Source organism: Gigantopelta aegis, chromosome 4, assembly GCF_016097555.1.
Source record: "Gigantopelta aegis isolate Gae_Host chromosome 4, Gae_host_genome, whole genome shotgun sequence".
NCBI lineage: Eukaryota > Metazoa > Mollusca > Gastropoda > Neomphalida > Peltospiridae > Gigantopelta > Gigantopelta aegis.
This window is the reverse complement of record NC_054702.1, coordinates 32,616,144-32,639,545: the sequence shown is the minus strand read 5'-3', so window position 1 is coordinate 32,639,545 and position 23,402 is coordinate 32,616,144. Positions and strand designations below refer to the sequence as shown.

General features: G+C 34.6%; 1 protein-coding gene across 2 annotated transcripts in view; it reads right to left on the bottom strand.

Moving 5' to 3' along the window:
• The window catches only part of LOC121370403 (homeobox protein SIX1-like), a 43,593-nt gene extending 20,722 nt beyond the window's left edge, over window positions 1-22,871 (bottom strand). For both annotated transcript variants that reach the window (XM_041495596.1, XM_041495598.1), the window contains exon 1: window positions 21,984-22,871. In XM_041495596.1, the coding sequence (XP_041351530.1) occupies window positions 21,984-22,816 (833 nt within the window). In that variant the 5' untranslated portion in view covers window positions 22,817-22,871. The remainder of the gene's footprint in view (window positions 1-21,983) is intronic.
• Between the last annotated feature and the right edge of the window lie 531 nt (window positions 22,872-23,402).

The window sequence follows — 23,402 nt, the reverse complement described above, 5'->3', positions numbered from 1 at the left end:
TTGTCATATCTGTCATTGGTGAGATATGCGATAGGAGTTGTTGTAATGAAGTGGGTTTTTTTTTTTTTTAACCTGATCAGTGAATTCATGTAATTTGATTTAGAACTAGTATCAGTGTATCAGGTACAATTGTATTTGAAATGTGCGAGGCGCCACTAAAATTAGCATGTCTGGTTTTGTGCCGAACTATTATAGTCAAAGTCACTTCCTGATATATTAAAAACAAGCAACTTCAGCTCACTTTTTTTTTTAATTTAAGGCAATATATGTTGTAAACATATTGATATCAATGGTCTGTATGTTGATTGAAATGTTGCATGTAGCAGCTTTTGGCCACACGTTATCTTGTGGATTACGGGATTTGATTTGGTGGAGTGCACCCATGAAAGCAATATTTGCAGCTGCAATCTAGAACATTATTATATGTATTTCAACCTCTTCTAGTGGATTAAATGTCATCAATGTCGTAAAATTATATTATTCATCTGAAAATAACACGATAAAAATACTTGTTCAAATGAACACAGCACTATATTATAACAAGAACGAAGCCGTGGGTTTATTCTCAAGTAAAATGTTTCAAAGAAACGTTCGTTATTACGTGCATTTTGTAGCCATTTTATTTTATCAAATGTCATCTTGACAGTCATAATACTATCATTCATTTCTCAACATAACAACATAATTGTTTAAATGATCACAAAATTATCTTATAATAAAAATAGACGTGATTTATTCTCACGTAAAATGTGTTTTTTTAAGAAACGTACGTTATTACATGCATTTAGTAGCTACTTTGTATTTTATTTGATCAAATGTCGTCATCATCGTCATAATAGTATTCATCTAGCGACATGGCACACAAAATAATGAAATAATTATTCAAATGATTATAAAACTATCTTATAACAATCACGAAGAAGTTGTTTTATGTAAAAACTATTTGATTTAATCAAATGTCGTTATTAGCGTCATACATGTTATTCATTTCGTAACATAAGACACACAAGATAACTCTATAAATTATTACAAAACTATTTTATAACGAATACGTGATTTTATTTTCACGTAAACATTTTAATAAGAAACGTACGTTATTACAAGTATTTTGAGCTATGTTATTTAATCAAATGTTATCAGCGGCAGTTATTCATCTCGTAACACAACACACAGGTCACAAAACTATCTTATAAAAAACACAAAGGTGTGATTTTATTATTATGTATATTTTTTTAATAATTAAAAAAACCGTACGTTATTAATATGATATGCATTAGCTTAAATGGCGTCATCAATGTCGTAATGATATCATCGATCTCACAGCATAACACACACACACATACACGCGCTTCGTTTTGTAAACTGTTATCGAATCTGGCGGAGCACACTTTTAACCTGCACTAAAGTGAAACGGATTTGTCTCAAATTATCATTTCCCATATAATCCTCTTAACTTAACAATGAGAGTACGGCGCTGGAACTTCCGTGGGGACACACACTGTCCAAATAATGCCTGAAGGCTTATTTAGGGTAATAAATTATTAAAGCTGAAAAAGAGCCGTATTAATAATAAAAATGCGTGTTTTGTCAGAAAATTCTCGTTTACTCTGTGGATGTTTTAATACGTGATTTCCAGGTGGACGAATAATGGAGGGATAATCTAAAGTTATTACAATTTTTTGCTGTTTTGGCCCGTGTTGTATGATTTATGTCATCTGAACAGATAAAATAATATACCGAAAGACAAATGAATGTCTCAGATGAATTCAAATATAACTAATGTACAGATGATAAAAGTTAAACTTTAATCATTGGAAAGTACATTTGCTGTAACCTTTTATTTCAGTAAAGTTATTACAAAATTTCGACTCTCGGCTTGACACTGATGATTTCAATTTGGTCTGGCAATTACACTTCAATACACACACACACACACACACACACACACACACACACACACGTATATATATATATATATATATATATATATATATATATATATATATATATATATATATATATATATATTAAAGAAGAATATATTCATTATAGCTGTTCATATAGTAGTAGTATATATGGGGGTGTATTAATCCATTATATTAATTTATAACTATCATATGTATTAAATTTGAAAACTGATTCTTAGCAACTACTTTTTAACGTTTTCGAATAATGAAACTGATACATACAATACATACATACATGCATTCATACATACATGCATACATACATATACATATACATATACATATACATATACATATACATATACATATACATACATACACATTCAGCGATTTTAGACGCCCGTGAATAGTACGTTTTACCGTAGCAAAAATAAAGAATATAATAAACGATCTCCAACACACCAGCTGAATTATGACCGTTTTTGTTACAAAATCGTATGTTATATATATATATATATATATATATATATATATATATATATATATATATATATATATATATATATATATAATAAAAGAAAACAAGTGTACAGTATATATGTATTTAAAAACAATTTTAAGAAATAACATCCTTTTACATGTTTAAATTATTATTCATCTTCAGAAAGGAATTGCTAAATAACTGCTAAATATGACGTCATACATATTATGACGTTACTGCTGTAGAAGGGGGTTAATAATTACTTAATAATTATTACGTAATGGTTGCTTTTATATAACGAAGAGCATTAAGAAGTGGACAAAACTTTCTACTAAAATACATTTCTTTTGTCTTTCTTTTTCATTTCATTATTGGTATCTATGTGATAAAATGGGAAAATGGTGAATTTAATATCTTTTTGTGCAGCACATGTATTTAATGTGAACTCACATGCATCTTGTTTCTGGTTGTTTTATTTGCTGTTTGTGTACGTACTCTGGCTTTCAAATGAGTAGTATGATCAATGTATTGTTCTTTGCAACCTTGGCATGTAATTACATAAATAACGTTGTTAACCGAACACTCCATATCCCTGTGTACCCAAAATAAAACTTTGTGGTTAGATTATATATGTGTGCCTTCTTAAATATGATGGCATGTACCACAGTTACTTCGGTTACACGTTTTAACACTGCATTTATATTCTACTGTTGTAGATTCAAATCGTGCTTTTGTCAGTATCTGTTTCAAGTTTTTGCTTTGTCTCTTACTATTGAAATAGAGTCTACTATGGATGACATTTTTTCATTTTGTTTTAAAATGTGCAGTTGTGACAAGATCGTTTTATATAGATCTGGGTTCTGCTGGTTATGGGTGGATACAACTGCGAGCGGACTTTTCGCTGAAACGATTTGTTTTGGTTTTAAAATATATTTTCTATCTAATACTACCGCCTTTTCGATACTATCTGAGATTAGCTGTTTTGGATAGCTTCGCGTTTTAAGATACATGCTGAGTTCCTGGAGACGTTGATCACGTGTTTGTATATTTGACACAATCATACAGATACGCCGTGCTATGGTATACTTCTTCTCGTATGACTCGGATGACAGGATGAGAAAGAAAGGTACTGTTTGCTATCAGTTGGTTTGTAAAATATATCAGTTTCTATTATGCGTCCACACTTGATTACTAAAGCGTCTAGAAAAGGAATGTTATTTGCGTTTGTTTCCATAGTGAAGTTTATGTTACTATTAAGTGTGTTAAGTAACTCGTGAAATAATTCCAAACAGTTTTTAAACAAAGGCCACAGTATGAAAAAATCATCTAGTAAATGTTTCCAGTTCTTCTTGAAATATAGCTGAAAGTCTGATCCAAATATATTTGCAATTTAGTTTCTAATATTTGTTCTAGGTAACCTAAAGTCAGTGTGGCATAGCTTAGTACCGTTTTGGTACCCATTGCCGTCCCTGTCTCTGTTTGTAGTGTTTCCCATCAAATGTATGCTTCAATAGCTCAGAGCGCATCGTGGTTAGTCTTGCGATTTGCGGGTGATTCGGTGCCATAAGTTCGAGTCTCATCAACGGCATGGGACAATTTGTGAGGCCAGAAAGGATTTAATTATCCCCTGTGCCAGTGCGTTAATATCTGTGTATGTAACAGTCAACCTCGACATACATACAATATATAGATGTGCATACATCAATACATACATACATACATACATACATACATACATAATTTTAATTTTATTTCTTTAATTAATCTTTTTCTTTAATTTGGTGTTTACATATCACCTATGAACTAAAAGGTTAGTTAGATGAAGTTTCACTTGACTCGCGGTAATGTTGGACAAATCTGGCAATGGTTGTATCGAGCAAGACGATACAGTGAACAAAAGACTTTTCACATGTTCGCCGCATCTGACTGCGAGATCGCGTATCGGGTTTACCGCGATGAAAGAGGACGTGAAACCCTTGTTTGCACATGAAAATGTATCCCTGCTCATTGACAGTTAGTAACGCTACCCCTTATGGCAAGTAAATGGAGTGACTACTCGATTCACTAAGTCTATCGTAGTTTGAGAAGCGTAAATATTGAGGTATATGCACTGAACTGTCGTGACAAACTTTGAAAAGAAAGAATGAGAGTTAAAAAAAAAAAGACAGAGAAAGAAAATATTTTAAAATTATTATGGTTTTAATGTTGTTGTATTCGTGATACAAAAGTGATAAGGCTGGGAAGGAAGGAAGGAAATGTTTTATTTAACGACGCACTCAACACATTTTATTTACGGTTATATGGCGTCGGACGTATGGTTAAGGACCACACAGATATTGAGAGTGGAAACCCGCTGTCGCCACTTCATGGGCTACTCTTTTCGATTAGCAGCAAGGGATCTTTTATATGCACTATCCCATAGACAGGATAACACATACAACGGCCTTTGATATACCAGTCGTGGTGCACTGGCTGGAGCGAGAAACAGCCCAATGGGCCCACCGACGGGGATCGATCCCAGACCGACCGCGCATCGAGCGAACGGATGATTACATTTATTGGTAAGAAAAAAAAAATGAAAATATAAAACGGAATAATTCAGTAGTTGTGGTCGTGCAACCATGTATAATTTTATACAGCCGTTTATAACGCTATAAAATATAATTCAATTTTTTTTTTAATACCTATGCAAATAATATTATGACAGGAAACCAGGGCCGTAGCTAGGACTTTTTGTTTGGGGGGGGGGGGGGGGGGGGGGGAGGGGGCGCTAGTTAATAGTCTAAAACTCCTTAAAGGGTTAAACAAATTAAGTTTCTATAATTTTTTCCGGATTTGCCACCCCCAGCTAGCTACGGTCCTGGAAACATATGGCATACATTAAACATTGACTTTTATTTGTATGTTTGTTGTTTGTTCGTTTTGTGGGGGTTTTTATTATTGTTCTGGGGGTTTTGATGATGTTGCAGTTGTTTGGCGAGTTTGCTTCTTTCTTTTTTTAAACTCCTAAGTTGGAACTTTATCTTTATTTTTTAAACTATTGGTACACCAACAGCATGTATAATTTTATTTTTATTACAAAAAATGATTTTACAAAATATTTCTAAAAACGAAAAAACGCCAGTGGGAAATTGTAAACTAGACATTTTACAGTTTTTAATACCTGTTGATTCCATTAGTTTTGCTGGACAAGGCAGATTGTATCCATGGGAGTTTAAATACTGCTAATTTGTCCTTGATTAGTAAATTTTTGGTGAAAATTAAATAATATATTTTTCAGTTTTCATCCATTTTATTGTAACTCTAAGATTGTAAATAATTATACAATGAAAGACGTATCAGCCTGAGTGAATACAAACCTAAGTGGTTTGGATACAGATGAACATTATTTTGATTGAAACATATTTTATTGCATATAAGGTACAAATGGATTGGGCACAAGTTATCCAACTTACGAGGCCCTCTCCTAATAACACACAATAATGACAATATGACGATAATGGCGACTACAATTATTACAAGAATATACAACAACAACAAAATATTCAAAGAGAAGTATATACTTAAGAGAAAAACAAAACACAGGAAAAATACAAAATAATAAATAAATAAATAATGAATGAATGAATGAATGAATGAAAAAATGAAGAAGGAAAGCAAACGAAGGTGATTCATTTTTCCATCAGACAACCCAATTTATAAAATATTCTTAGCAGACAGGTTCCTGCGTAACTGATTTAGAATTAATTAAACATTATTATTATTATTATTATTATTATATTTATTATTATTATTATTATTATTATTCAAAACGCTGTGTTTGTTTAATATATTTATGTACAATATAGAATATTTGTTTGTTAATAGTATCATTTACAACATACTGTCATACAATACTAATTGCAGATTAACTGGTGCAAACGTTTTCAAAGAATCTAAAAGAAGTTGTCTCTGTATGGTAAAAAGATTACATTCAAAGAAATAATGATAGCAGTCTTCAGAGTGGTATCCACAATTACAAGAGGGATCTGGTATACGTCATCAACGATATAAGTCGGCATTCAAATTATGTAACCATGTCTTAATCTAGTGTGGGAGATATTTTCCTTTCGATTGCCACATGAATATAATGAAATTACCTTGCAGGTGAACATTATTCTTCAGTTATAGTTTAAATGAAGATATATTTTTAAAATCATGTTCAAAACGGTTGGACTGAATCCATAATTGCAATATTTTATATTTGGAACGTAGTCATACATTCTATTTTCGCAATATATAATACCAGTGTGCAATACTTTAAAAGAAAAAAAACCCTTACAAAATGTCAACGAGAAAAATATAATCTAGTATTTGGTAGGAAAATGTTTTATATACATTTTATCAAAAGTATAAATATACTAGTAATTAACAGCTGCGATATTAATATTTTGCAAAATCCATTACACTGTATTTATTATCAATGTATAATGTTTTAATGTTTCATACTGATGCCAGTCATTCATCAGTATATTACCAAGATTAAATCTTTACCAAAACATCCTACACATGATGCGGTGTTTGCAAACAAATATATAAGGTTGTTTGATGCAAGGCCAAATGCTATTAGTACATTTGGTCTTCGCATTAAGCAGTTTTTGTCGCTTTCCAACATTGATTTAACTGACACTTTGAAAACTCCTTCATATTTTGTTTTACCACCTTGGTGTATTAGACCACCTAACATTGTGTTTGATCTTGAGCATCTTAAGAAAGATCGTACAGATGCTGTGGTATATAAACAATTATTGTTCATGGAAATTCAAGACAAGTACCGTGAATACATTCCTGTGTATACAGATAGATCACGGGATGGGAATTCTGTGGCTTGTGCTACAGTTTTTCCATCAGACACAATCCTTTCCATGAGACTGCCTGACTCGGCATCAATATTTAGTGATGAAGTTTGGGCAGTCATTAAAGCTTTAGAAGAAATCAAGGATTCGATTGCATCCAAATTTATAATTTTTACCGACTCACTTTCGTGTCTCCAAGCTTTACGCAATATGAAACTGGACCATCCCTTAATTGGGATGGTGATACGAAAGTTTCTTTTTATCTATTGCCAATAAAGATGTTGTATTTTGTTGGGTGTCCAGCCATGTTGGTATCAGGGGTAATGAAAAGGCAGATTCAGCTGCCAAGTCTGCTTTGGATTTGCCTCATGCCAGGGTTGGTGTGCCTTATACTGATTTTAAACATAATATCAACGAATTTATCTTTTCGACTTGGCAACATGTTTGGGACGGTGCGATTGCGAACAAGCTTCATTCTATCAAGCCAGTCTTGGAAGATTGGCAGTCCTCCTATAGACAGTGTAAGAAGGATGAAATAGTTTTGTGTCGTGCTCGCATCGGTCATACATACTTGACCCATTCATTTATTTTGAAGAAGGATCCTCCACCTCAGTGTGAGCACTGTCAGTGTACTCTGACAATACGCCACATTTTGGTGGAGTGTCCTCATCTCAAAGAAACTCGAAAAGATATATTTGGACAAACAAATGTGATGGAATCAGTTCGATTCCATCCACAACTTGTATTACAATTTTTACGCGATACTGACTTTTACTCTAAATTTTAATTTGATCTATCTGTGATATTTGTATTTTTGCACAGTTCTTTACACTGAGTTTTAATTTAACTGTTAAATGTTTATATTGATGTTGATCATCAAATTTGTTTTTGCATTTACCATAGTTTGACACCCAATAGCCGATGTATTTTTCGTGCTGGGGTGTCGTTAACCATTCATTCATTCATTCATTCATCAGTATATTGTTTTATTCACTTATCTTTGTTTGACACTCAATACTATTATACCCGATATATTTGTCGCTGCTAATTTATCCATTTGTTTATTCATTCATTCACTGTATTTCATTATCAATGTAGAATTTTTATACTGATGTCAGTCATCCATCAATATATTGTTTTATTCATTTACCTTTTGTGTGACACCCAATACTATTATAACCGACATATTGTTCGTTGAGAATTAATTAATTAATTTATTCATTCATTCATTCATTCATATCAAAATGTGATTTTTGTGTGTATATGTTTTTCAAAAATAGTTTTTCTGTCTGTAAAAGCCATATCAAACGTGGAACTAAAATCTGTTGAAAAAAATAAAAAAATCTTGCCACAATGTATAGATTTTTGAAAAGACTACTGGACCTGGTGCGATTAATATTATTACCAGACAAAGGGAAAGGTTTGGCTGTAGCAGCATGATCACATACGACCATCATCTGCTCAAGCCGTAAAGTGGTCGCGTTGGCCAGCCAGCGCCATTTTGTCGACACGCTCTTTGGGACGTTGTCGCCACATTGAATGGAATAACAGTGTCTCTGGAACGGTCTTTTGTCCAAATTATTCAACCAAATTCACAAGAGAACAACTTTATTTCCGATAATACTAGGTCCAGCTGCAATCTTTTTTTCTCTCTCCAGTTTTGGTCATGGCCCCGTGCTCTGCAGGAATGGGCTTGAAAACCGTCACCTTCGGGTTGCCCCCATACCCCGACTCAATCAATGTTCACGAGTGCGCATCCATCTTCAATGCGCGCAAAGCTTCTCCATTTTTGACTATTGAAAATTATTTCGTTGTCGGAAATTATATGTGCGGTTTGCCCGTGGGCTGTCTGGAGATTTATTGTTCGCCAATATTTCATGTATATCGCTAGGTGGCCGTCATACACGGGGTAGGCGACAGAGTGGAAAATTTTCGTATAATTTCTGGCGTTTGAAATGACAGTAGTTAATGACTATACCGGGTCTCAGCGGGGCTTTCCCTAGTCGAGTGTTCTCTCTTGTCAGGCTCTACGCAGTTTCGGCTTTTCGGGAAGTGGGGAGTCTTCACATCTCAGTGAATATAATTAATAACTCGTGCTTTTTCGCTTGGCTGTTTTTTGGCCGAGATTGTTATAGTGGAAGAATTGTCCTTTGGGACAGACCAGCGTGAGCCGACAGCCGAATTCTTTGGCCCGTCACGTTTTATAAGAGCCAACAGACATGTACGGTGTCTCAATGAAGCCCAGATATTTCACACAGATAGCCTGTTGTACCAGAGTAATGCAGAAGACATCGCTGAAAAGGAATCCCTGCTGTGGTGAAAAAGAACAAGAGGTGCGACTGGCCCTTCTCCAGCAAACAACCCACTACATGTTACATTGTAGATCCTGGTCCAACTACTAGAAGGCTTGCGGCAGACGACTTCCTCCTAACAGCTTCAGTAACGGCTTACGTCTTTTCGTGACAGATTCGCGCGCTTCTTGTCGATTAGATGAAATCTGCAACCCCATTTTCTTCCCGTGATTAACTTATCCCCTACAAACAGATCAGGTTCAACGTGTCACACTGTACAAGGGACAAGCCAATCAAGAAGTTCAAACATTAGTCGCGTGGCAGGGTGAAGACATACTTTATTGCAACTTGATCTTACTTTTCAGTGTTCGAGGTACTTAGAACTTTAGGAGCTGTCGTTTCGCCAAATCGCCAAATACGAACTGAACTTAAACTTGAACGAAGCGAATTTATCTCATCATTTAATTTCAGCAGAAAGCTACTTCGATAACCATGTGCTGCATGTAGATCTATCGCCATTTTGACCGACGGACTAATATATATATATACTCGTATATATTAATTTGCCAAATTGCTAAAATAACTGATATATATATATATATATATATATATATATATATATATATATATATATATATATATATATGAAAAAATAAATAACACCACTTGTCTTAAATATAAATATGTATTTTTCACAACTAAACAGGCCTTTCACCAATTTTTATGGGCTCTTCAGTTCAATATATATATATATCACTTTGTTATATGTTTATGACTAATATATCGTTTTTGATTAAAGACATATTGTCACAGACCACTGACCTATTTAATGGTCTAACAAAGTATTACCTGAACAAAAATAATTTGATTTGTCCCTAAATGTACTTTATTCAACCATCTTCATAACCACCATACTCCATTTATTAATGACATTTTGTAAGAATAATTGAATTATGGCAATGGTCCATAATTCAAAAACTAAAATTGCCGAGACGGATGACATGGATTTCACTCCATCATGGTTCAGTTACGGTGATGCAATAGATAGATTTGGTTTCCAACAATTAATGTAATTTTTATTTATTATCCATTTTAAGAGAAATAAGGTCCTTAAATCCGTGACAGTATGCCTTTAAAGAGATACTCCTGTTTAGAATATCAGTATCTGTATAAACAAGCTGTTTGTTGTTGTTCTATGTTTATAGCAACCCAAACCAGATTTTACCTTTAAATAATTTTGAATGCATTTTGAATATATATATATATATATATATATATATATATATATATATATATATATATATATATATATGTACATACACATTACGAAATAAAATGAAAAGTGATTCCTATAGACATTATTAGCACACGACCACAAACACATTGGTTATGCGGTTATGCAGACACTGATATTCTAAACAACAAAATGTACTTATAATAGGTAATTTTAGTTGCCAACAAAACTCCGTTAAACGGACACATTTTACAATGGCCGCAAATTCAGGACAGTCCTTTTAAAATGTAATTTAGCAAAACGGAATCAACATAAACGATTTTAAACACCGGGTTCCAGGATGTACATATGATGAGTACGAAACATTTTAATTGGCGTGACATAGTACCGTGATTATAAATCCCACATGTCAAAATATTCCGTCAATCATCACTTTTTTTCTTCACTTACAACAATATATAATCCTGACATGATGGTTTTGTCGGAAGTTTCCACAGTCATTGTTGCTAACGCTACTCCTATTTTAGTTACAGCTGTTGCGCGTTTCAGATCACAAAACATAATACGTTCATTTATGTCCATATGTCGAATGCGTATAGCTTTAAACCTGTATTGACTTAACTTTTCTTTCATTTTTTTTTTTTTTTTAATTTACAGCACACATGCACAAAATCAGATGTGTGTTTGCTTTTAACAAAGAGTTATCGCGAAACTTATAGGGGCGGTTACAAGATTTATTTTTCCTAGCTAGCTTGTGCAACGTAAAAAAGGCAACACATAGTACTCAAAAATACATTAGCATGTTCTGTTATAATGGTAATCTTACAAACTAAATAAAAGAAGATGTATTATTTTCAGACACTGGACATTTGGGGTACTTTAATGTTCCTGGGAGGAGTGCACTCTCCTCTCCAATACCCTCCTTTCAGATCCACGCAACCGGCCTAGGTGGAGTCGTGGTTGAGCCATCAGACATAAGGCTGGTAGGTACAGGGTTCGCAGCCCGGTACCGGCTCCCACCCAGAGCGAGTTTTAACGACTCAGTGGGCAGGTGTAAGGCCACTACACCCTCTTCTCTCTCACTAGCCACTAACAATTAACAACTAACCCACTATCCTGGACACTGTGGACAGACAACCCGGACAGCTGAGGTGTATGTGCCCAGGACAGCGTGCTTGAACCTTAATTGGATATAAGCACGAAAATAAGTTAAAATGAAATGAAAGATCCACGCTTAATACGCCTACTTAGTGGCCAGTTTAAATAACGTACATTTTACCTCATTTGTTACCCTCAAAACATTTCAATTTTAGTCATCCTTCAGTTTGAATCCTTTGTAACTTAAAATTGCCAATTTTTAAGTTTTATACTTTATTTTAAACGAATAGCTCACAAAATGGTCCGCCTCCTTTCCCATCTCATTTTTATTCCAATTTAATAGTCTACTGTAGACTACGGAATCTAGGGTCGGAGTTTGGGATCCTAAAGAATTTTTTTTTCAAGGGCACAATATATGACGACCGGTTTTCGCACAGGACATGCTATTCACCTTCTCTAGAAAGGTACCCTAGGGCTCACAGTAGAAATAATTTTGGTTTAGCCAATTGTCACATATGTAGAGTATTTCCTTGAAAATGGTTCAAAAAGTGGATAATTTAATGAAAATTTTATTAGCCAAATATTAAATGTCGTAGATACTTTGTACGGAAATTAACATATGGCTAATTTGGCAATGAACAGGGCAAGCCTGGCTACCCGTTGCTTTGTTAAATATTGGCCTCACAACCCAGTCATAAGTTATTCTGGTGCAAGTATAAAAGCATCCTGATGATATAAAAACGAGCTTGTCGATGCAGTCTGTATCACGTGTATCAATCAAACTGTCGATGTAAGCTGCATTATGCTTAACAATCAATTTGTTGATATAAGCTATATTGTTCGTAACAGCCAACTTGTTGAAATACGCTACATCATTCGTAACAGCCAACTTCTTGATATAAGCTGTATCATTCATAACAACCAATATGTTGATATAAGCTGTATCATTCATAACAACCAATATGTTGAAATACGCTACATCATTCGTAACAGCCAATATGTTGAAATTCGCTACATCATTCGTAACAGCCAACTTGTTGATATAAGCTGTATCATTCATAACAACCAATATGTTGAAATACGCTACATCATTTGTAACAGCCAACTGGTTGATATAAGCTGTATCATTCGTAACAACCAATATGTTGATATACGCTACATCATTTGTAACAGCCAACTGGTTGATATAAGCTGTATCATTCGTAACAACCAATATGTTGATATACGCTACATCATTCGTAACAACCAACTTGTTGATATAAGCTGTATTATTCATAACAACCAATATGTTGATATAAGCTGTATCATTTGTAACACCCAGCTTGTTGATATACGCTACATCATTCGTAACAGCCAACTGGTTGATATAAGCTGTATCATTCGTAACAACCAGCTTGTTGATATACGCTACATCATTCGTAAGAGCCAACTCATTGATATAAGCTGTATCATTCGTAGAAAACAATTTGTTTGTATAAGCTGTATTAGTCGTAACAAACAATTTGTTAATATAAGCTATCATTCATAACAACCGACTTGTTGGTATAAGCTGTATCATTCGTAACAACCATCTCGTTCATATAAGCTGTATCATTCGTAAGAACCATCTCGTTGGTATAACCTGTATCATTCGTAACAAACAACTCGAAATAAGCTGTATAATTCGTAAGAACCAACTTGTTGATATAAGCTATCATTCGTAACAAGTGACTTTTTTTCATATAAGCTCTATCATCCATAACAACAAATCCGTTGATGTAAGCTGTATCATTCGTAACAACCATCTCGTTGATATAAGCCGTATCATTCATAACAATCAACTCGAAATAAGCTGTATCATTCGTAACAGCCAACTTATTGTCACAAGCCGTATCATTCGTAACAGCCGACTTGTTGATATAAGCTGTGCTATGTGTAAAAACAAAATGGTAAATTTGCAGAGCGTGATATGTTTGACAGAAAGGTAATTTGATTTCGGCTGCGTGACATTCTTATTTTAGTTTATTATTCCGCCTTCTTTTCTCTTAGAGTTATTTCTCATTGTCTGGCACGACATCTGGGATCATTAACACAACTCCCGCTCAATTACCGAGATAAAGGGGGGCACGGAGGGGACATTGTCGCCGTCCACGGGCGAACCACTGTCAAATCTATCAACAGTAAAAACAGTTAAAACACGAACGCTTTCCCTTATAGTTCGAGATAACGTGCATTGTGCTTTAATACGAAGATGTGTATACCGAAGTGAAATATTGGATCCACTGAAACTGATACAGAGTGTATGTATTTGTGTATACGGGAGAATGGAAAGATGGCAGGATCGTTTTCGAAACCCCGGCGCTGTTTCGCGTTCCTTATCAGTGAGTTTTACGTCTCAGGCGCCGGGCGGAACCGTATAAAAGTGGAGCACTTGGACTTCAGTTGTTCCGAGAATAATCGCGACTACAAATTGAGGCCAATCATTTAATTATAATGGCCCGGTGGACAGACACTTAACATGCCTAACGAACTGACCAGGTCTAATGAAAACGCGGCCACACTTGGCCGGATGGGGACTCTTGTGGTTCTGACATGCGTTACTATCAGTTTCCTTTGCGAGGTTCCTTCGCCGTTCTTCACGCTTATCAAGCAATATGGTATTTGTGCTGCCAATTTGTCAAAGATTAAGCTGTCCGTGTTTTTGCAAAAACAATGTCCATTGTTACTTTGTGTTTTGTATCTCAACTTCGGTCAGGAATGTTTGTTGGCAGCGTCTGATTGTTTTGTTTATTGCGAATGGGGAATTTTATCTGTTGCTTTTATAAACAATTTCTATTTTAGTTTATATATGTATGTATGTATGTATGTATGATATACATGTACACTATTTTCATAATAAATTTTCATAATCTAATACTTTTTGGGGGAATTAATGGGGAATTTTATCTGTTGTTTTTATAAATAATTTCTATTTTAGTTTATATATATATATATATATATATATATATATATATATATATATATATATATATGTATGTATGTATGTATGTATGTATGTATGTATGTTGGTAGGTAGGTAGGTAGGTAGGTATGATATACATGTACACTATTTTCATAATAATTTTCATAATGTAATAATTTTTTTCAAATTATTTTTTTACAAAATAAAATATTTAAATGTTTTCAGCAAAATTGACAAATAAATCTGTACATCTACGTGTTTATCTCTGTTCGTGTATGTATATTTGGTTATTGGTGGAGAGAGAGAGAGAGAGAGAGAGAGAGAGAGAGAGAGAGAGAGAGAGAGAGAGAGAGAGAGACGGACAGACAGACAGAGACAGACAGACAAAACGATAGAAAGAGAGACACACAGACAAAAAGACAGAGAGAGAGAGAGAGAGAGAGAGAGAGAGAGAGAGAGAGAGAGAGAGAGAGAGACAGACAGACAAATAGAGACAGAAAGACAGACAGACAGAAATAAATAGAGGACCCACTTCCACCAAACGGGCTACGTCAGAAAAGCAGCAAGGAAGCTTTTATATACACTTTTTGATAGACATGACAGTATATACCTTTAATGTTCTAGCCGTGAGACGCTAGGTGGGTCACGACTTAACTCAACACCATGGAGAGGGATCGATCTGCGACCAATCGCAATTAAATCCAGTCAAGAGCTCTACTACAGAGCTACAACCCGCCCTCTATCAATGAATGAGTACACCGATTATAACGATTATAACTGCAATGTGTTTCCGCAGATCACTAGTAATCGAGCAACAATACTGAAGCAAGCATTTTCAAGTATTTCTTTTAAAGTTATCTTTATTAAGTGGAATAAAAGCATATGCGATTGTTTAGTAAATAGTCGCGTAAATCGGCAAATGTTTATGCTTATTTTATTTTTTCAATTTTTAACTTCACTGATATGTGTGTGTGTGTGTGTGTGTGTGTGTGTGTGTGTGTGTGTGTGTGTGTGTGTGTGTAATGTAGTTGCATAGGGAATAAACATATCACTTAGATATTTATATTGTAGATGTATATAATATTTAAAGGTGTAAAATAATTATCTGTATTCAGAATTCCCTAAAAATCGAGAGATGGTATATTAACGAACAATAACCAATAATCTTTTACAAGATGGTTCACCACTTTGTTAAATAACCAGACTCTTCATTGTGCAGTGATATGATTTTGATTGTGTAACGATTTTATTATTCAGATGTGTTGCCAAGCTGTTTTGCAAATTTAAAGAGTAGAAATAGATGTTAACGATAGCGCCCTTAAAACATTAAAAGGACTAATGCAATATTGTTACATTTGTTAGTATGCATTTTATGTTTACTCTTCAATAACAGTTATTAAATGGTGAACACATTTAATATGAATAATGGACTTGTTTAATAAGTATGTAAGTATTGTGAACAACAAAAGAAGCGAATATTAATTTTCTTTTCATTAATTTATTTTACATTATTCTGATTGAATCTCATTAGTGTTTGTATGCGTTAAAATTATCAATATGTTGTGAAAATTTTAGGCCTATTTTGACAGTCTGATTATTAAATTACTTTTGTCATGAAAAATATATATTAAAATATTCGCATTTCTTTTGTTGTTTAGTATACAATTAAATGTACGTATACGTGACAACATTATTAAATTGTATAACACAATATTATTGTATTAAATACAACATTATAAGAACATTACAGTAATTTTGTCCTCAATTATTTGAAACTAGTACACACAAAATGTTGAATATATGTGTCTGTTTTGTTACAAATAATAAATACTAAGTATACGAATACGCATGAAGATTTTTATACAGAGGAATTATTTCCATTTCTTATTTAAATTTAAACTTGTTTCGAATTTCAAGTACGATCATAAAGCTGAAAATCAAATAAAAAATAAATATCAATATTGATCCTTTCTTTGGATAGCGCAGAAATATCGACTTAGTTTTAATGAGTAGTCTGAAACGTAAACGGAATGAAATGTTTTGGGTGTTTTTTAAAACAAAAACCAAGTAGATTATCTAATTTTGTTTTTCACTGTGGATTTTAATTTCATATTCGTTTAAATATTAGTCCATTAGTAAATTTTGTGTGTGTTGTTGTTGTTGTTTTGTGATTTTTGAAAAATAATTTAGTTAAAAGTAGTTTATTTTTCTCGAATCCAATTACGTCTGCAAAACAAAAATAGACTGCTACATTAACAATATACGAGAGCTGACAACCAGAATTGTGGTTTTCAGTAAAGCAAAATTTAACATTAAAATTTTTCAAAAACATCCAGAATTAAATTATATAGCATTGCATCATTTCTATTATATGTGTGTTTGTGTGTTCCCACCCATCCATCCATCCATCCACACCACACACACACACACACACACACACACACCAAAAAACAAACACAAAATTAGCAAAATAAAATACCAAAACAAAATAAACAAAAAACAAACAAAACAATCTACACAAAAAGTACAAAATGCGGAATCATGGACTAGTTTCATTTTTATAAATGTTCTGGTTATCAGCCCTGTTTGATGGCTGACATTACAGCACTAGTACCAGCATCAAACAGCCAGTTCAGTCTAAAACCCTATTTGTTTTAAAGCAATCCGGAAATGTGTGATCGTCGTTTGAAACTTTTTTATAGAAGACATTTTGGAAAATTTAAATGTATAGTTTACGGTTATAACAGTAACTTAGAGTGTTGGGAAAATGTAATAACAACTCATATAGGGTAAGAGGGCTATGACGCTATGACAACACGACCGTCGAAAACTAATACATGTGCATTTGTATATAAGATAGGACACGCTATATATGTCCGGTTGTTAGAGGGATCCGGTTTAAAGACGTTACGTGTTGTAGTGAATTTTAATAAGGTACTCTATACAAGTCCGAGTTAGATCAAATTCCGGTTTATAGAGGATCCGGTTTTAAAAGATTTCATTATATATTATAACAGAACGACCCTTCTTTTTTTCTGTAAAAAAAAAAAAAAAGGAAAAAAAGGAGAAAAAAAATCGCCTGAGGGGATGGGAACAAGGGCCCAACAGAAATACCAAAGACCCACAAAACACCCAAATATACAAACAATAACAAAACAACAAATAGGCAGCTTTTGATACACACACACACACACACACACACACACACACACACACACACCGCACACAAAAAATCACACATACGTACAAAAAAAATGAATATACAAATTACACAGGCAATACTGTGAACGTTTTGAAAAATGAATGCGATAAAGGCGAAAACAAATTCCTGTTTAATAAAATTTGTTTCGTTTAATACTTTTAAAATTTCAAATTTCTGTAACAATATTAAAATTGACGAGATATGTTAAAACAGCAACTTTCTTTCTGTATGAATAATAAACATTAATACTCAATTATAACTATAGCATAAGTAGCAGGCTGGTATTTATTAGTATAATTATTATAAAACAAAAATAGATTCATTAACAGTCAGAAATCATTTAAAGTTAATTTGTTTTTGTAAATTTAATCTCATTTATTGATATCCAGAGGCACCTTGAAAACCTTTAATTTAGCGTGTTGATGCCAAACCTTTAAAAACGAAACAGCGTGTAAATATAATTGGACTGACAGACTGGATTTATTAATTTGTTACCTCAAGCCCTTCAATTTCTGAACCGTATGCCACGGTATGGTCCAATTAACAGAAAAACACTTTCGCTTTTATGTTCATTAGGTAAAACTAACGACAGAGTGTATTTAATATGTCAATGAATTTCATGAACGAAAAAAAAAAGAATTTGTTTTTAGTTAATATTCAATAACAATCTACACAAAATATGTGGACATTTACTGGCATTTGGGCCACCCACTGTGGTGTTAGCTAAAGGAATATTAAAAAAATATATATATATTCTACGTTAGTTTGGTGTTTTTCGTTATGATTCAGTTATATTATAGTTACTATTTCTATAGTAATTTAAGTGCAGTTTAACTAACATTCCCACAAAGATAATTCTAACTTGTTGGACAAATTAAAGAAACTGTCGCGAATTTGCTGTAATTGAAAGATGTATTCGCCTAACAAAGCCTTTTTAACTATTGAAATTACATATTTAAATGCATGTTATTGTTTAGAATATCAGTGTCTGTATATTCAATGTGTGTTTGGTCTTCTTAATGTTCCTAGTAGCTCAAATTTCATTTATCTATATTCTAAAATATATATTGTAAGTACAACATTATTTGGAAGGAAATGTTTTATTTAACGACGCACTCAACACATTTTATTTACGGGTATATGGTGTCGGACATATGGTTAAGGACCACACAGATATCGAGAGAGGAAACCCGCTGTCGCCACTTCATGGGCTACTCTTTTCGATTAACAGCAAGGGATCTTTTATACGCACCATCCCATAGACAGGATAACACATACCACGACATTTGATATACCAGTCATGGTGCACTGGCTAGAGCGAGAAGACATTATTTGGAGGTAAATCTAGTTTGAGTTACAACAAATACGTAGTAGCCTAAACTAGATTTTGGCTCTCAGTAATTTTGTTAGCACGAATAATACATAAATAAATAAATAATATATATATATATATATATATATATATATATATATATATATATATATATATATTAGAGAATAAAATGAAGTTTGAGCAACTATCAAAATTTGGATGATCGAAAATATTTAATGTATAGAAACTGATATTCTAAAGAAGAAAATGTATTAAATATGTAATTGTTTTTTCTTCATTAAAATGGTTCTGTTAATAAGGAAACATCTTCATAATCAGAGGCGGATCCAGGGGGCAGGGGCCCGCTCCCCCCCCCCCCATTTTGCAACAGTTATAATTTTATTATATATTAATTTTCTTCTTTTTTTACGATCCCCTCCAAACCTCCCCCAAAGTTCCATTGGCATTCCGCCTCCCCCCCCATATGGATTTTTTGGATCCGCCACTGATAATGATTGCACACTCATGACAAGAGTCTTCAAAATAACTCGGACAGTTTGAATGTAATACGCACGACTGCATATAAATGAAGTTCATTCACACAAACTTCAGAATGTCTTTATGGTTAAAATACATTAGAAAAAATATACACATACGGTCCAGGTTGTGTTTTTTTCAGTCATGATACCGACTAAATGGATGACGTCATGAAACTTATAAACCTCTATTCTTTTCTTTTTTTTAACAAGCCGAGACATATGAAAATAACAATAAGATCATTTATATGCTAAGTTGGTCTCATAGAATTTTCAAAACCAACCACCGTGTTATTTCTTCTTCGCACACGAGCGGTCGGATACAGGCAGTGAGACCACGCTTCAATGATACCCTATGAAATGGGAGTAAATCCCAAATGAAGCATCTATCATAGTTAACAGGCCGATAATGTCGGAGCTTTAAAAAAACATCTGAGCTGGCCACAAAGGCTTTATGTGAATGGAAACATCGCCAAAACTCGAACGTAATGATCCGAGATGTATAAACCAGCCGGGACGTTATTTCTCATTATCGTTTCGTCATTATATGATGTACTCTGTTGCGCATGGCGTATTTGTTTAGCAAAACGTGACCGAGGTCAAATTGAAAATCAACATGACTGAAAACAAAAATCGAAATAAAATAGTGAAAAGTGAAAATGGTTTGTAAAAAGTCTGTAAAAAGAAACGATATATTTAGGAATATATGTACCTTTTTTATAGTTATGTTATATATTTTGGTGGGTTGTTTCTCATAATAACTAAAATTCTTCATAAAGGAATAAAATAAAATGACTAAACCAAAAATGAAAAAAAGGATCACATGTAAACAGGTATAATAAATAAACTTTCGAAACCTACTCATTACGTGAGGTTTTTGTGTATGTATGTGTGTGTGGGGGGGGGGGGGGGGGGGTGTTGTTGGGGGTCTTTTGTTTTGTTTTTCTTTATTTGAAATTGTCCGTTAAAAATGATTTTTATTTGTAAATTACAGAGCGAAAACATAAACAATTCTAACGGTTGTATTGCTATCTCAAACACGTGTATAAGGAAACGAAAATCCTTTTACATTTCAGATAATACGATGTCAGTCACATTAAATAATAATTTAAAAAACATTATCGTCTGCAATTATAACACAGTGAACTGGCAGACGGCAATGTGACTGTGTCATCAGCAGGACATAGTGTGTCGTCTGTTCGTGACCCTGATCTGTAGGACGTGACAATACCCCCGGAGGAGAGGTATACACCCTGTCCTGCGTTCACCATCATGGGAGGCAGCACAGGTTGTTATCGGGGTGTCTGTCAGAGGATACGGTTTTGTCAATCCAAAAACACTCGTGCTGAGTTTTGCCGGATTACCGTGGTTTTCTGCTAACTGCTAAAACGTGAGAATATCAAATGAATGATATTTTGGTAAGCTTATGGTCTGTTTGAGTTGCAAAAATTCAATATAATTGATGTCATCGAATGGACGTGCCTCGCTGGGACATAGTACTGCCGGGGAAAAGCAACGGCGTGAGCGTGAATACGGGACATCGTTTCCCTATTGTCAGGGAATATGAAAGGGCAAAATCAACAAGAATAACAATGATAACCGATGCTAGTATGTTCATCTTTGGTAAATATCGCCATGACACTATTTAAACATGCGCTCGGAACCTGTGGCTCTTACAGCGACATCGCGTGTTCGGCGGGTCAGCTAAACTATAGGACATTGTCACGAGACAGGACATTGTCACGAGACACATCAAATCTGATTAAACTTAAATTTTCTAACACATCCCAGTGTGGCCATAGAGAAATGATAGGGTGACATAGGCGTCGGAAGCGGGAGGGGCAGGGGAGACACTGACCACCCAATTCTGAAGATTATGCTCCCCCTTCCCCAGTTGTAATGCAAATGCATGACATCCAATAGCCGATGATTAATATATCAATATGCTGTAATCAAAACACATTTTAACTTTTAAATTTAATGAATGCACACCACCCTCCAGTTGTTGACATCTTCCGATGCCTATGGATGAAGATTGTGCATACCCCCGGTTGAAAGATGAATTAATATTACTGCCCCACCCCCACCTACACCCCCTGTTGCTGGCATCTTCCGACGCCTATGAATGTGACGAAGATCTACTTACTGCCCGTTGTGAGGCTGAGAATGCGGGGTTCGATCTCTCTGACGGCGGTTTTTGAACCAGTTGCTCACTTGCGTTAAAGTCAGACCAGTTTTCTTGGCCAAATTACGCTTTTCGTCGGGGGTAGGGTACCTGTTTTGCGTATAACACTCTTTCAAAGCCTGCCTCGATTTTTCCTTAAAACAGTACACTGTTTCCTCTCCATCCCAGATTGTCTTGGGAAAAGGAAACTTCCTACGAAGTCTGTACTTATCGACGGCGCCAAGCGGTCGCCCCCGAATTTTCTGAGCTTCCATATAATGTGCTTTGCACCACAACTGCTGGAGAAACGTGTGATTTGAACTGTCGAATGTATGACTTTCCAGAATGGAATAAAGTTGTCTGTAGCCACCCCTGTGAAACTCGACAGTGGCCCTCGCCTTGAGCACCGCCTCGCTTCCTCGTAGGAGTTCACTGGGTGGCAAAGACCACAGAAACCTAGCAAGTCTTTCGATGTCACCCTTCTGCTGCAGGGCCTCGCAGACACAGGCCACCTGTTCAGAAGAGAATGTCAAATTTTTCCCGGACAGAAGTTCTGAATTTGACGTCGTCGAAGATGCTGACGGTGACTTGTTATCAGACGAGGTCGAGCTGTTGTTGTTGTTGTTTGTGGTGTTGCTGTTGTTATTGTCTGTTAGTGACACTGAATCTTTGCGATCTGCTGATCCTACTCCTCCTCCCCCGCTGACCCCCGAATCGCTAGGGGTGAGGCACATGTCCTGTGAGTCGCTGTTGAGACAGGGTGGGGTCGCCGCACGGATGATATTCTCCTCCATGCTGGTGGGGCTGTGTTGCATGTTGTCGCCGTCACGCGCGAGCGTGTGAATTTATACGCATCACCAGAGCACGAGACTGAGCCGAGCTTTGCCACTACCCGACAACGCGGATGTGCACTCGTTATTGGCTGCGCGAACGGGCCGCGATAGGCTGTTGCGAGCAGTGGGGGCGTGGAACTGCCCGACACTAAACTCTGTTGTAGCTTTCAGCGGCCGCATGTCACTGCTCAAGTGGTATAATAGAAAAATTTCCGAACAAGAAACTATAAAAAGGAACAAATACCCATACAGCATTTACGCATTGGCCTTTTCTTCAGGAAGAGTTTAGAATTTTGATACCGCGAGGTCGAGTAACTGAATGTTTTGTAACACGATGTCTAATATTTCTTAATCCTTCTCACGTTGTTTGAGATTATTTCCTCTTTTTTTTTATTTATTAGATTGGTAATGTCAATTGCTTAAAAACTAAAATATATTTTTTTAGAAATAACATTAATAATATAATATAATATAATATAAATATAATATAATATAATATAATATAATATAATATAATATAATATAATATAATAATTAAAGATAATATACGTTGGGTTTTTGGATGTGA